At 35.4% G+C, this 17,285-nt stretch overlaps 1 protein-coding gene across 1 annotated transcript; it reads right to left on the bottom strand.

Moving 5' to 3' along the window:
- Window positions 1–39: 39 nt before the first annotated feature.
- LOC128027505 (mitochondrial import receptor subunit TOM5 homolog) lies at window positions 40–726 on the bottom strand. The gene is made up of 2 exons (XM_052615182.1): window positions 518–726; window positions 40–178 (listed from the first exon to the last, which is right to left on the bottom strand). Exons 1-2 carry the CDS (start codon window positions 636–638, stop codon window positions 144–146), a joined length of 156 nt encoding a protein of 51 aa, XP_052471142.1. The 5' UTR covers window positions 639–726; the 3' UTR covers window positions 40–143.
- Between the last annotated feature and the right edge of the window lie 16,559 nt (window positions 727–17,285).

The raw sequence follows: 17,285 nt of genomic DNA, 5'->3' as shown, positions 1-17,285 counted from the left end.
GCATCCAGTAAAAAAAAATATTAAATAAAATAAATGATACAAAGTTACATCATTTCTTTATTAACTGCTGTGTAAGTGACCGTGACTGTACAGCAGAGTCCTTCATGCTCATCTCAGGGAATGTTTCTGTTCATGGTCAATCTTCATATGCTGTCCAGCTTCTTCAAAACATAGGGTGCTGAGAAACAAAAACAAAACAAAACCCATATTTCAACCAACATCAACATTTTGATTGACATTAAGAGACGTAGCTTTGTTTGACACATTGTTGCATAAGCTGTAACTATACACGGTCTCTAACTTTAAAGGTGACCTCTATCATTCACATAGACAGAAAAAAAACATGGAGACCCCATTAAATAGATATAGTACATAATACAGTTACATAGATCATCAAACAACACAACTCACAATGTGCAAACTCATTTAAAAAATAATTCTTTCATAAATAAGTTTTAAACGATCGCACGTGCACTTCTGATCTGCTACATCATGTATGAAGCAGCTGAATACTCACTGACTCGCAGAACCGCGACATAAATCAAAAAATTACGAACAGACGTGATGACATCTTCGCGCATTTTTTTCTTCATCTCCTCCGGGTCCATCTTTGGCCCAAGACCCTCAATTTTAAACATGTTTAAGCTGGAATCAAGAATTGTATGTGCCTCAAATGATCACTCCAACACACATTCAATCCAAAAGGCATGCGAAAAGGGAAATACGTCACGTCGGACCTGCTTCTAGGACCCCCGCTATTAGACCGCTACATTGTGCCTGATACTAAGTCGGGTATTATCACGATCAATAGATAATTGAAATGAATACGTTCCTTATAAAATAACATTTTGTGATAATTCAATGTACATATATACTAAGAATTAATAATATATATTTTAGAAAAAGCATCGTAAATCTGTCATTTTAATCAGGCAATACTAAAAAGAACACTTTTTGTCATGGCTCAGTGTTTTGATTTTTGGAGCGTGCTTTCCGTGAATCTGTGTGTAGCCTACCAAATAATTTGATTAATTATTTGTTGATTTAAATTATTTTATACAGACAGTATCCTATGGCACTGAATCATTTTTAAAAAGCACAACAATTATAGCTGCACGTAATTTACATTAAAAAAGTCCACATAAGTGACAGTATTTAGTGAATTATGGGGGTAGTCATATTGATGACGTCAGAGTTCCTTCATAAAGAAATGGGGCTAAACCGTGGCTATTAAAAAAATCTGACGGGATTTATTTATTTATTTATTGAGTACTTTTGTACTCAAAGTCCTTGAAAATAATTAAACAATTAAATCATATTAAATGTAAATTTACTACTACTACTACTACTACTACTACTAATAATAATGATACAAAATGACAACATTTGAACATATCCTGTCCCTTTCTTATTAACATTCCTTGCATAACTATATGTAGACCATTTTGTCAGTGTTATATATTCATTTAAATTTTTAAATTTTTATAATTTTATTACATTTAATTCTTTTTATTGTTGTATTTTTTCCTTTCCTGTGTACTAGACGCTACACAGAAGCTAAAACAATTTCCTTGTGTGTAAAGAATACTTTGCAGTAGATCCCATTCAGGAAATACCTCATATAATTTTATCTGCAAATAGATCATTTTGTTGTAGATCATTTAAAACAATTTTTTTTTCTTCTGTGTACTGGAAGCTACACTAAAATAAATTACCTGTGTGTGTAAGTATACTTTGCAATAAATCTCATTTAGATGTTCTACTATTGCTAATTCAGTATGCATGAAGCATTTTCAGTTATTAACCTAAATCAGGATTAGTCTGTTGTTTAGCAGTTTCAGTTGCCTTGTTATTTCTCTTGTAAATAATTTGACTCCTTTGAATCATCTTACCTCTAGGTGATTTTGTGTTGATGGCCAGATGTGTGTTTTGTTCTTCTCTAAAGAGCTGGGAGCTCAAAAGGCAGCACTTTATACCTGCCTGTAAACCGGCACTTTATTAGCCAATATTGAAAAATATGATCAGATAGGTTTTGAGAAGGGCTGCTTCTGCACGGGCAATGCAGAAGGTGGATTTCAACAGAAAATCCAAGGTAGGCCTCATTAGATTGTTTGAATAATATAGTCATCTGAATTAGTGGTTCATGTTCATTTCAAGTCTGCACTTTCAGGTAATTGAAATGACTACTAATTTTTTAAACAATGACTACTTATTTTTTAAACATTCCTTTACATATTGTGATATCAATTGAAACATGTGTGCCTTTTGGTAACATCAGTGTGTTTCTGTTCTGTGCTGTTACAGCGCCAGTCGACTGGATTTCACAGTGAGGCAACAATGAAAGATGTCAGCCATTTTTGATATCTAAAAAAAGTGCATTTAGTTAAGCAATGTTATTATGTTCAATAAATGTGGATACTGATTTATTTTGCATGACAAACACTGTTTACAAGAAAAAATAGTTGTGAACAAATATTTCAGTGGATTTTGATGTGAGATGACAACAGAGTATGGGCTTTTTGACTATTATTATGGAAGATGGACTGGTATTTTAGCCAGAAGTGACGGTTTAAAGTTAAAACCCATTAATGATAGATTTGTTGCTTACAAACACGCAGGTTTTCAATTCACAAGATGTTAATTGATGTCATGTGTATTATTGCAATGTTTTTATTAGCTGTTTGGTCTCTCATTCTGAAGGCACCCATTCACTGCAGAGGATCCATTGGTAAGTAAGAGATTTAATACTAAATTTCTCCAAATCTGTTCCAATGAAGAAACAAACTCCACATACTCCTCTTGGATGGCCTGTTGGCGGGTACATTTAAAGCGAATTGCTATTTTTTTTTATCTATTCCATTGTCTATTGTGTATCATTTTCTGACCCTAGTCTTCCTCTTTATCCTTTCCCTTCTCATCTCTCACCGTTTATATATCTGAAAATGGGAATCGTTATAAAATTGAATTGGAAATTGGAAAGGGCAAGAGGCTAATATCATTGTTCCCTTACTCTCAAAATTGCTCTCCCTTATAAAGTTTGCTCAAGAATAGACTTCAGCTCAGTTTTAGAGGCTGTTCACACCCCCCCTCCTCCATCATCAGTCTCAGCGGGTAGCTCTCCATATATCATTCATTACGTAGATCCTGTGTGAGTCAGAGGCCTGCTGTCAGACTGGAGAAAAAAGATGGAGTGGAGAAACTGGTTGCCGTCTATTTATTCTTCATGACTTTTCATGAGGTGAATGAATGAATGAATGTAATTTCTTATGAAAGACCGATTATAAGCTATTAATCCTTTTTCAAAAAGAAGTAAATCAAGGCTTCATTACACAAAATGCCATTACAAATTTTATTATACAAATTATACAGTGCATACGATGGCTATTAATGTTTTAAATGAGTTTTTTTAATGGAACTTTTCAGCTTTAAAGGTAATTTTTAGATTTGTGTTAAAAGCAGCTGATTGATGGTGAAGGTTTCAGTTATTGTAGCTCACAGAGGGGTTATAAACACAGCTGGCGGCCAAGATTCACTTGCAATTTAGTGCAAAGAGACCTTATTGGCACCAGTCTAACCAATTTGTTACTTTTAGAGCCAAGACTGTATGTGAAAATAGCACTATTAATGGCAAAAAAATGAGATGAACTTTAAATGGAATTTTAATCTTTGGCTTTAAGTTAAATTTTCATTTAATATAGACCTGACAGTAATGACTGAAATGACTTTCAAGCATCCATTTGATATAAAATGTTGTAAATGTTGATAGAGTGTTAATCTTTTAACAGTTTAATAATTGTTTCTAAATAATGTATAAAATTATTGGTCCCACCTTATTTTAGGGTCCAATTCTCACTATTACGTAACTAACCATTAACTATGACTTTTTCCTCAATTAAATCCTTATTTGCTGCTTATTAATAGTTTATAAGGTAGTTGTTAAGTTTAGGGTATTGGGTAGGATTATGGATGTCATGCATTATATGTACTTTATAAGCACTAATAAACAGCTAATATGTTAATAATAGACATGCTAATAAGCAACTAGTTATTAGTGTGAATTGGACCCTATACTAAAGTGTTACCAAATTATTTTCTCTTGTGCACTGACAATATTTTCACATTTTCTAAAGAAAATAAGAGTAGTGTTCACACGCAAACTCAAAAGCTATCGCGATACTTAAAACAGGTGTAGTTCATATCTTTTAACACTAGACTGTAACGTACAGTATCACAAGGCATCTCCCATGATGCTTGAACATGAAATGAAGCCTGGATATGAAACCAAATGAGTGGCACACAGTGCACCCTGTAGTACACACAGTATATAAATAAAAGACAAAAATGAAACAAATCACCTTCACTTGTTTGTTGTTATTGCTTTGAGAGGAAACTCTCAAATGTCTACAAATGTCTAATGTTTTCAAGCGTGATGTTTTAATTAACTTTAACATATCTACCACAAAGGGTATTTTTCTAGGCCCCAACTCCACTCCATCCAGGTGGGATTGAAAGCAGTAAGCATGCTTCATTGAAGACAACAGACACCCGTGTGCCTCCTGTGAGGATAGAGTATTTCGCTTTCTGTCACAGCCATGCAGCTAAGAGCTCTCTTATCCTCTGTTTCAGATGCCATTGGACAGCTAACCCTGAGTTCCTTCCTTTCTAACTGAGAATCTGATTAAATGAGGCCTGGTTGGCTCTGACAGATACCGAGTGCCGGTGTGATGAGAAAATGAGCTTGTTATCACCGCCTGAGAGTGTGAGTCAGCATGTTTAGTGGGGATGAGATTTGCTCATTTCAAAAGCTTCTACGTCGTCACCGACCTAACTCAGATTTTCCATTTAAACATTCAATGAGGGTACATTTGGTTAAATTGAGATGTAAATCATTTTGAATTGAACTATATCTATTCCTATTTATTCAACTAATACACCATTAAAGAGGATATTGCTATTGTGATAATGGCAATTATGATAAGAGCTTGTTCATCTATGCGTTTATGGTTTCTCAGTCTGCGGTCTCACACTTTAGTTGCACTTTAGGGAATACTAAAAAATTCTGATTTTCTTTGTCCTTAACCTGAACTCAGTGGTAAAAATCAGTCTATGAACTAAAATTTACGGTAATCATATGAACATGTTTCTACACAAATATTTCATTTAAAGGTTAAATAACTGAATTCAGAATTGCTTATAGTACTTTTACTTATAGTACATTTTAAAATGCTCACATTCAGTTCTGTTTCCATCTAATCAACAACCGATAAAACAATGTTTAATGAACAATGAAATTTATTTTCCATTTTAGATAATCCATATCACTCAAAATATGGAAAATGTCAAGTGATTTCAAGTCGAGTCAATTTTATTTGTATAGCACGTTTTGCATTATATAAACATAATGTAGCACATTTTGAGACAATTTGATAGTTATATTTATACATAAGCATACTGTATATATCTGGGTAAAGTTGGATGTATGTACTATATAAAACCTTAACTATATCTCTTGATATTATTATATTATATCTCTTGATAACTATATCTCTATATCTCGTGATATTATGGTCAGATCTTGCAGTACTACCTTTACATTTTTGCCATGCAAAGACGAACGTGTTTAAACCTTATAAACCTTATTCAAAGATAAACTACCTAAAGCATATCCTGTCTATGATGGAGGTATTATGCAGTTGAGATAGTGCCTTAAATTAGCTCCACATCGATGCAGAGGCCAGCTGTAAGAGCTTCAGTTTGATGTGACATCAGATCAGTGCTTACAGGCATCTGTGCTTGTCTAGTCAGTGCCAGCTGTCCTATGTTATGATTGAGATCACACCGACACCTTGTCTGTGCCAGACTAGCGGTGTTTGGCACTCACCATCAGCCATTATCCAAGACCCTGCAGCTCCTCCATGCACTGCTGCACAAATGCAGGATAACTGCCATCTGCTGAAAACCCTGTCACAGTCAGAATCTTTTAACCAGTCAGTGCATTAGGCAGGGAATGGATTGCTACACAGTTAGAGCTGGACGGTAGTGGATGATTATGATTATGGTTGGGAATGAAAGGGCAAAGGGGTGGGGCTAATCTAGACATATATTACTGAACAGCAAGACTTTGAAACAGCACTGCCTTTTTATGCTTTAAACAGTTTAAAATTAAACTATTGTACAGTTGCTCTTTGAAAAAATTGTTAGCTACACTACAAACTAATTATGAAAAGCAGCTAACTACATTTTAAATTACTGTTCAAAAGTTTGGGGTCGGTTATATTTTTTAAACAAATCTCACATGCTGAATATACTGAATCAAAACAGTAATATTTTGAAATGTTATGGCAAAGCTGAATTTTAAGCATCCATTACTCCTAGTCAAATGATCCTTTAGAAATTAGTTTCATATGCTGATTTGGTGAAAACAGTTGCGCTTCTTAAAGGGCACCTATTATGCAAAATCCAATTTTACAAGGTGTTTTCATAAATAGAAAATTTAAAAGACCATTTATATGAGATGGATATTTTTTTCCACTTTCCTGACTAGTTACCCATATGGACTTATCTGAACGATATATTTTTCCCCCTCCTGTCTTCAATGAATCTGCTTCCAGCTACCTAATTTGGTTCACCACCTCCATTACATCCAACTAGCTAAATATAAGACCTCTGCATTGATCCAGTTACCATTGACTCACCTACTTTCTGCATTAAACGTCCAATCAGCAATAAAAACCTGTTTTCTGGAATTACCTGTCTTCATCTTTCACATTACAGATTTTTTTAAAGCTACTAATGTTACTACAAGTTTGTTTTTATTACCCCCAGAATGGTTTGTATAGATACACTTGTATTCCTAACACATTTGAAGCAGCTTGTCGCATATGATAATGGTTATCACACACATCCAGCGGCTTCCCAAAGGTGCGTGTGACACAATAAGAGATGCTTTCTGCACGATTGTGTGAGTATCTTGGAAAGCCTTGTGAAAATATTCCCCACGGAGGGCATTTTCACCCTCAATAAGTTATAATTCAGACATTAAGTCACTTCAGTGATAAGACTATATGAGCCATGTTAACAGGGGGTTCAAAGAGCCCTTGGTTACATGCTCACCTGGCTCTGTATAATGTCCATGTCTGGACAGGAGAAGATGGGGGCCATGATAACCGGTTGTTTGAATCAACATGGGCTTCTGAAAGAGCCAGCAGCCTGCAGACATGTTTATGCTAAAATATCACAAGAGGAAACAGCATGGTGTGAACGAGTGTGCATTTACCTCTCTGTAGGTTAGGGAAAGGTTTTGCCATGCCCTGTGGCTAACTGTCATATTCAAATGGTTCCCAAAAGATTTGAGAAAAATCATACTTTCTCCTGACAGCTGTCTCTTAGTTTTGCTCTCATTGTGCCACCGAATATTCCACTTGACACTTAAAAGCGACACGCTAACATAAAAAGACAGCATTAGCCCTCTTATTCATAGTCTTATTCAAAATTATTTACTTCACATTTCCGCTTTTAAATCTCTAATTTGGCTCTTTTGCTTCCATTTTGTAGGTGCCTCACATTTAAGCAGGACAAGTCAAAATATATATTTTTTTTGTTGTAATCAACAATATGCCACAAATGCTGTTGATTGAGCTTGTATTCCTTTAATCTATGATCTATCAACAAATCAAGCATGTACACAAGACACTGGAGAAAAATAAAGAATAATGACAACACATTACGCTGTCTGACTCCTGATTACAATCATATTTCTCTGTGATAGGCCAATTGTGACTCACTTTCAATTTGTGGAAGATTAGCAAAACTGTACTCATCTTTCCAATAAACTCTTTCTTTTCCCTTTTTCTTGCCCCTCTTTTTCCTCTTGTCATTAATTATGCCGGGACTCTTCTGAGTGGTAACAGCCAGTGGAGATATAATAAAGAACTCGGTAACACTTTAGAATAAGGTTCCATTAGTTAATGTTAGTTAATGTATTAATTAACATGAACAAACAATGAATAATACATTTATTACTGTATTTATTCATCTTCGTTAATGTTAGTTAATGAAAATACAGTTATTCATTGCTAGTTCATGGTAATTCACAGTGCATTAACTAATGTTAACAAGCACAACTTTTGATTTAAATAATGCATTAGTAAATGTTGAAATTAACATGAACTAAGACTTATAAATGCTGTAGAAGGATCGTTCTTGCTTAGTTCATGTTAACGAAAGTAGTTAACTAACATTAACTAATGGAACCTTATTCTAAAGTGTTACCAAGAACTCTTATCACTTTTTCATTACGTTCCAAATCAGGCCTCCCAGTCAGCGGCTGCTGGATAACAGATTGGCCCGTGTAATATTAGGCCATGGCTGTGGACAGATAGTGGCCTGGGGTTGGATCTGATACACTATAGGTTATCAGAGTGATATGGTTAGAGCTGGGAGATTGGTCACTCAATGGCACGGGTGCTGGTTCTCCTAGGGTTACTCGTCAAAGCAATTATATTTAGAGGAGTGTTGTGCATTGTTTGGCTTTACCGGGACAGATCATATAGATATGTGTGATGTCTTCTGTCTATTGACATCCGGCAAGCCATCCATCCACTTTTAAAATTTTAAATGACTGATTTCCTCAATGGAGCAAGTCCTGTTTGCTGTGAAAATTTAGTTTTTTTCTCTCAACCAGAGAGAAAAAAATGGTTTTATTCTTAGGTTTTTACTTCAGTAATACCACTTAAAATAATGATTAAGACAATAACACCAATTCATATTGCAAAGTGGAAACATCAAGGCCAATGGCATTCTTAATGACAAACATTAATACAAGCTCAACAAATTGGTAATTAAGAAGCTGTTTGAATTCACCTTCAACTTCCTTTAAAGTATGCCCTCATACATCTTTTAAATCTTTTGATGAGCCATCATCATACTGTCAAACATTGCTTTTTTTGCTCAGTCTTGAAAGATCTAAAGCTGCACATGCACGTCTTTCATATGGCCATGGTAATGTGAGTATTCAGAAACCATTCTTGTGTGAGTTGAAGCTCATTCACATCATAGACATTTTCAAACATCTCTATTCTGCAGAACCCCAGGAAGATTTTTTACATTGACGATTGCCAAGACACTTATCGGAAGAATGAAAGACCCAAAGAAACATTACCATCAGCATGGTGACAGAGTCTACTTCAGACAAATTAAACCGCAGCTTCTAGCTTTCTCTTATTTGACTCGCTACTGTAGCTAACAACACAAAATACTTGCTTGTAAATAACAGATGCTGCATTAGTTATAGTCAGTGTGCTTGAGCATATGGATGATGTGGAAAATGGAGCACCTGTCAGTTATTTTACATAAGTGTATATGCTGTTTATGACGTCTCTTTTATGCTATGTCTGCAGCTGTCTCTGTCCATTTACAGGAAATCAAAAAAGAATCTTCTTTAAATTAGACGTTTTACACAGGGGAATAAATACTTTTTACTTAAGGAATGAAAAACAGGCAGAAGTAAAAAAAAACCAAATCCTTAAATTGCCCATTATGCTTCATCCAAGAGTGGTGCTGAGATGCCAGCTTGTTTCAAGTTATCGATCCAGAATATCACAGTTCTATTGTAGCTCTGCTTTTCTCCTGGAAAAGCTCTACATTTTTTTTTCTTCTCACCTGGCTCTTCATTTTCACTTCATTTCAGCCAACACATTGTGAAAAGGGTTGCGAGAAAGATTTCTGTTTGTGTGCATGTACAGATACAATTTGGTTAACAGTTAGCAGGTGAATTTTACATTCAAAACCAATTTTTTTTACACACACATAAACATCTATTAAGGCATGTATTACCAAAGCCGCATTGGTTTTCATCAAAAACACAGTAAAGACTGCAATATTGTAAAAACAAAAAACAAGCAAAAAAAAAAAAAAAAAACTCAAATGACAAGGGAACTTATAGTAATGTAACTATTCATAAGCATTCAAAGTCCTGTTGATGCACAAAAAACATTAGTAATCAAAATATTCCTACTCAGAAAGTCACCTGACATTCTTTACCTGCGCATGAGCTACCTAAACAGACTCATATTTCAACTGGTGTACAAAAAATGCAAAAATAAACAAAGATTTGCCATAAACAATGTAATATCATAACCTTGTTCAAGTATGGATAGACAATATAATGATAGATAGAGCAATGGCAGACAAACAGACAGACAGATAGAAACAATGAAAAATGAAGTAATGTAAACAGAATAATCTCATTTTAAACTGGCCAGTTTAGCCAATATGTTACTGTACTATGTGTTTTTCTGCCTATTAGACATCATTACTTTAGCAACATAGACAGCAGATCCATCATGCAAATAGCACTCCTCAGAAAAATCAAGCTATGCAGAGCAATGCTCAAATCAGTCAAATCAGTCAGTTAATGAGACATTTATTTAGGATGCTGCCTTAAGGCTTAGTAGACGGCAGATCTTGATGTGTAACATTAGTCATTAGTAACTGTCATGTTGTTGATTACCTGAAATATGGAATCTCATTTAGCCTTTCTACAGCCATACAAGTCGAGACAGATGGAGGCTGTATAAACTGTGAGAGGTATTTTGCCCTCTAAAAATGATTATCCATTCTACACGTCAGGCTTAAATTTGAAGTATTTCAAATGAATTCACAAGTACAGGAAATGTAAAGCACATCCATTTTATGAGAGAACTTGAATGTAGATTAACATTGTGGCGGGCTATTAGTCTGGCCAGTAGGAATTCTCCAAAGGAATAAGCTCCACAGAGGCTCAGCAGAGTTTCCCCCTTCATCTCCGGCACTTGTGGCGCTTGGCAGCATGCAACCGTAATGAAGGCAGCACCTGCTATGAATTCATTCATAGATCATCTGCTTCGTTCATTAATGCGTAAAGACTTACTAGGCAGGCTGCGCACCTCCACATCCAACCTCTTTGATTAATTCTTCTTCTGAAAAACGCATCCGATAGAGAAGGCGCTATCTGGTATTTGTCTTTACAAGATCGAATCGACTTTTGTTAGCCCATGCAGAAAATGAACTGTCATGTACGCAACCGGTCACAAAATGAATGCCATTAATACCTCTGGACTAGCGTGGCCAGACATGCCATCCTCCGCCTGGAGTGTTTGGAAAATAAGCACGTCTGTCTGGCTGCTGTGATGAGGGAGTGCTGACATCCATTCGGTCACATCAGAGGAATGGCTGTAATAAGACTGACTATCAGCACTTTTCTTAGAAAAACATATTAGAATGGGCATGAAGTGGGGAGATGATACAACAAGCTATTCCAGGGTGTGTTCGAGAAGCTAATGACATTACTATCAGCACAAGCACAGAGACACAGAGACTTTCACTCCGCGCAATGTACGCCAGTGACGTCTGGCATTTGCAAACGCATAAACTGAAACTTGAAGCCAGATCAATGTGCAAACAAAGGGCAATAAGAGCAGATACATTGCACAACAACATTTTTGCTAATGATACTAAAGAATCTTCCGGGCTGAGCTATTAAAGTGAATTGGTTATTTTATAATATAATTTTATTTGGATAACTGTTTAAAATGAGAAATGCAATTTTGATCCAAAGTATCCTAGACTATACAAATCTGCTTCTATATAATATATGTGGCTATACATATAGTACCCAATCCAAGATCAACTGATTTGTTCTGATAATTCACACTGGCTTCGATGCCACGATTCGATTTGATTCATAAGCACTCCATTTGATTAGATTCGAATTTGATTCAGTTATTTAGATTTTATAATGTCCTAATAGAAAAAGAACATTATAGAAAGAGGTGCATCTTTTTCAGGTATATTAATAGGCTTTTGTGAGTCTACATGAGATGTATGGCCTTGAAAAAACTGAACTCTGCATTAATCTTGGTGCTCCTCTTAACCTGCATCCTATTTAGATTATGGCTTAAAAAAAAAAAAAAAAACATTTTCCCTTTAAAAGGGATTACTTTATGGTAATTTCAAACCCCATCAAATCATACAGCTCTGTTGGTGCAATGCAAAGAAACATGATCCAGTTTTTTTTTTTTTTTTTTTTACAAAGTCATAGTTCGCATTAACTGAAACACAAAATAACTATAACCTCCAGGGCCCAAAAACTTCTAGACTTCCAGTGAAGCTTCACTAAGATGAACCCGGTTCGATTAGTTCTAGTCAGGTTTTCCTTTTGAGCCCTTCAGTCAGTATTTGATTTATTATTTAGCACCCTGATAATTTAAAAGAAGAGCTAAAGAAGAGATGGAAGAGGAATGGCGATAGATATTTTACAAGATGTTCGATAGAAAAGCCAGTACACTGGGAAAGAGTATTAAAATATTAAAAACTTCATAACGTGTGATTTGTCATGATTTATCATGCAGGTATCACTGTTGAATAGACCGGCATTGTTGGGTTTTGGATGTTGGTGTCCATACCATTGTTCTTATCTAGCTGATCTATGCTACCCTTGGACAGCTACCTTCCAAAGGAAGACAATGCTAGATGATCATCTTTCATCTTCTTGGTGAAACACTGCTTGTCTGTCAGTAAGACCATCACCAGCTCTGACTAGCTTGGACCAGCATGGGAAAAAAAGCTGCCAATGGGGAAGACATAGCCGACAGACAGCTGCCTGAATATTTGTTGGTTTAGCAAACATCCACAATTCAAAATGTGAATGTCCCAAAAGGCTGTGGTTTTTATTACTAGAGGTGTTCAGTCCGTAAATGTGTTTTGGCATCAAAATTAACCCCTGTGTTTGAGCTAAAGAGACTTCAAACAGTCCTGTTCAGTTGCAAATGTCTAAAAAAACAATAACTTTACATACATGAGAGACTTTTATTCAGGGAGTAAAATCTAACTGACATCTGCCCGAATCCTCCTATTGAATCTGACACCTTTGGTGCACAATCAATGGCAAGAATCAATGTTTGGCCCTTGCTGAAACAAATATTTTCAGACCACCCTGATAAATCATTTATTTCACTCATGAATTATAGACTATAGAGAGAGGAAAAAACAAAATAGACTCCAAGATAAAATTCCTTCCTTTAAAACCAGGTTAGCCTCCATTTCTTTATCGTAGTTAGTACTGCGAGAAGCACTGTGTGTAATAAAATGCACAAAGCCTCAATGATTCAGACAGAATCCGATGCATACTTTTAAATACCGAAAGCCATTAAGTGTCTGAGCTGTAATTGGATTCTCAAAAGGATGCTTGCTTAGTGCTCATACCTCAAACCCAATAGCAAATGCACGTTTTCCACTGTCATTTTGTAAACTTGCTTCTTTCGTTTTCACATTGTTGTGGAACGATTTGCATAGAACTACAGATGCTTTGTCTCTGAAACATGTGTCTGATATTCTCCACATGCACTTAAAACCGCAGTGGAAGATAAGAAGCATTTCAATGGCGAATGCCAGGAAAAGAGCATCAGACACACGTTTTTAAAATGAGGTTTTTCTGCTGTGATACCTTTGGGGCTCTGGGTCCACTTAACTGAAATGTCATTAGTTAGGATTTAAATGAGGACTTTGTTGTTCCACAGTACCATCCATTTAGACTTTAATTACAAACAGAATGTTTGGTGGCATCAGGGAGCAGAATGCCACATTACATGCTGGATTCCATAGTCGTGTGAATTTCAGTTAAAAATGAAGCTAAAGAGCATAATATTGATATGGATGTACAGAAGTTGAGCCTCCAGCAAGCATATCACAGTCACACAACCCAATTATGCAAACGAATGTAAGGGATGGAGTATCAAGTAAAACTGCATAGGTTGACATTGTTTATTTATTAGATTAGACATTTATGAAGCACTTCCTGTGTCTGGAATTAAATGGATAATGCAAGCCTGCTCCTGTGAGAGCACCTGAGGGCTCTTTGCAATCTTTTAGAATAGTTTCTCAACTGGTGGGTTGTGACCCCAAATGGGCTGGAAGTATTTTTTTTAATAGGATCTCAGACAGCAGGGAAAAGCAATGTTACATGTAAATAAAAAAAAAATGCAACTACCTATATAATTTTTGTTTTTTTGTATCACTTTAAAAAGGCAGGATAAAATGCTTTTCCTTTTTAAAGCTTAATCCAGATCATCAAATGGTGTGTTTTATAAAACACAACAAAACAGGTGGATTTAAATTAATTTGTATTTTTTTCTATTCAGCCTCTGTCAGGGATTTTTAATACTTTTATTAATTTCAAATAAATGCTGTTCTTTTTAACTTTCAATTTTGAAATGTTTCATGTGCGTAAAATTATCTTGAGATTATTTCTGAAGGATTATGTGATACTGATGATTGAATCAATGGCTGCTGAAAATGGTGTCCAATGTAAACAAGTCTACAACCACTAGAGCTTCCAGTTACACTAAGGCAAATTATGCCACTCCTTTCCATCACCGGGCACTTCTAAAAACTTTACACTTTCAATCAGACTCCCTATTTCTTACCAAATGGCCTATGTGATCTTTCACTCAAACACTCATGTAGTTTAACCACTGGCACACAGAGTAATCCATCATGCAGATAGATATCCGTTTGCTTTTGTTCATCGCTCTGAGCATGGAGAAACCTAACCAAAACAACCGTACCTCTCATTTTTATGCAAATAGTCATAAGCTGACTACTGTGCCTCTGGATATACGAGTACATAATTTCCAAAACTCATCAGACGCAATTACGTGAGATATTGTTTGTTTGCTCATGATTACAAATGCCACCACAACACTGGCTATACATCAAACCAGACGAAATGGCAAGAAGTACCAAGTGGTGTTGGAATTCAATAGCGGTTTGCAGAGTGCAGAACAGTGTTAGCTTCAGATAACGTCAATCAAAGGCTGCTTCTGTTTTATGCAGGCAAGCTTGTCTGACGCCCCTGAAATTGCAAAGAAGGATATTCAATAGGATGTGGAGCACACCACATGCAGCATGTAATGAGTGCACCAAGCCCAGTGTCCCAATGTCACCAATTGAGCAAGCCAAGCTTACCATGGCCCCTGGAGAGAATGCATTGTGACCATCTACTTTCCTCCAAAATAAGAGTAATAAAGCAGAAGAGTAATTCAATATAATGGGCAACTTTTCCATTTTGCAAAGGTGTTTTTAAAATGCATTTCTTTGAGACTTTAAACATGAAAAAGCATAAAAGCACACATAAACAAAACGGAATGCGTTTCAGTGCTGAAAAATGCATGTTACCATTCCAAAAGAAATGAATAAAAATTAATAGGTTGAGATATAGTGAAATATTTCAAAATAGCAGCTGCTTTGTTGTCATTAGGATTTAACAGTCAACAAATTGACTTCTATAAATAGTAAAAAAAAAAAAAAATTACACTGCCCCCCCCCATCTATTGTATGTTTCAGGGTCAATATGATGCAGTAAGTTTTGCGTGTTTACTTATAGTAAATTAAAGCAGCATCAAGTTGCCAACTTTTGAACTTTGGCTCCTCTGAAAGCACAAATGAAGTCACTTCTCTTCTTTTTCCTTTGTAGTAAACAATTTCTGATTAAAATATGTGGTGTGATGGGGCAACTCAAAATTCGAGATTTGACACAAATGATTCTGATTTATTTAAGTTGAATATTTTGAAATTCTATTGATCTGAAACATTTCTTCATGGCTTTTCTAAAATGCTAAATCTAAAAATAGAAACATTTATAATAATATACCATCATAATATTAACTATATTTTAAATGGAAAAATATTTAACTTTTTAGCTTATATTTAAGCTGCTATATATACTTATATATACATCAGGCCAATGTTATGAACACTAATGATATTCGCAGGGAGTGACTGTCATACATGAAAGAGCTTCTAGAAGCCAGCAACTAAACATGACAAGTAAATAAAGCATCAGTTATGGACTTTAAAATGAACATTCATTATTTCTGCATAATTAGCTGTGTTTAATTACCGCTGTTTCAAATGAACAGTGAATGGAAGCACAACAATAGTGCCTAGCAACATCCTGTTAACTGTGGCAATCAATTCAATAACGAATGAATGCACTGAAATGGACACAGCAACTAGGAGTCATTAGTGTAACTTATTTCAGTTTTCCTCCACCATGGTTTGTCTTCCAGTTCACCGGCTGACCAATATTAGCAAGAGATTAGCCACAGATTTTCTGATTCATTGTTTAATCAACCTTGTTGAGGTGGTTTTCACAGCACATGCATTTAGCATTTTCTGCACCCATATTTGTTCGCTTTGTGTGTGCGTGTCTTTCTGGCTAATTTTGTCAACACGATTCATTGTAAATTATTGAAAATAAATATAAGGGAAAATCCATCAGACCAAACTGACTTACTATTTATTTAACCTTTATTTGAATAATAGAGGCAAAATAAAGTCTGCTGCAGACATAATAAATGTTTAGATGTGTGACTTTTGTTGCTGAGTAGTTTCTGTACAATCTTATTTTTACTTCTTATTCAGTTCTTGTTTTTCTGTGTTTTTTTAAAGAGCAGAAAAAATTGGATTGCTACGCCAAATGTATTGTTGTTTCTCTTCCTTTTACTCATATAAGCAAATAGGCAGGGTGATAACTAGGATTTATTTCTCCCTAGATTAACCACAACACATTTCACATTTCATTTTAAGTTCTCGTAGCATAATATTTTAATTAAAATTAACATGTAGTTATTTATTTTGCTCACACTTTGAAAACTGCACTAGAGAATAAACATGTGATGAGATTACAAGGGCAGCACTCTACATTGCTACAAAATGTTGTGCTAGGCGACTAAATAGTGTTTATTATTATCCATTGGCTTCTAAATTGTTAAATTTCACTCATCAGTGTTTGAATTAGAGGTTAAGAATAAGTTTAGCACATATTTCTTCACTCACCTGCACTTAAACTCTAAGTGTTTGAGAGTTCCGCAGTCAGCACCACACACTGCCTTGAGCCTCTAGAGTTCCTGGCCTGTATTTTGTGTCATTCATGTCTAATTTTTATTACTGTTTTATTTACTTATTTAATTGCTTTATTATAATGCAGTAGATCTTACAATTCTTTTGAGCGTGATCGTGACTGTGATTCGTGCTGAAGCATGTCTGTGGCATCACGATCAATCAGATGAGTGTTAAAATTATGTTTGTTACTATAGCAACCCCCCCCCCCCCAAAACACACACACACACACACACAAAGTTGCAGATGTCCTCAAATGTCTACTTTGCACAGGGTCTTGCACCCTCCTTGTGATGGCCCTGATCACAGTACTATACATCTTTAAAACAAACTTTTTATGGATGTGG

Source organism: Carassius gibelio, chromosome A14 (assembly GCF_023724105.1).
Source record: "Carassius gibelio isolate Cgi1373 ecotype wild population from Czech Republic chromosome A14, carGib1.2-hapl.c, whole genome shotgun sequence".
NCBI lineage: Eukaryota > Metazoa > Chordata > Actinopteri > Cypriniformes > Cyprinidae > Carassius > Carassius gibelio.
This window is presented reverse-complemented; position numbering and strand designations above follow the sequence as displayed.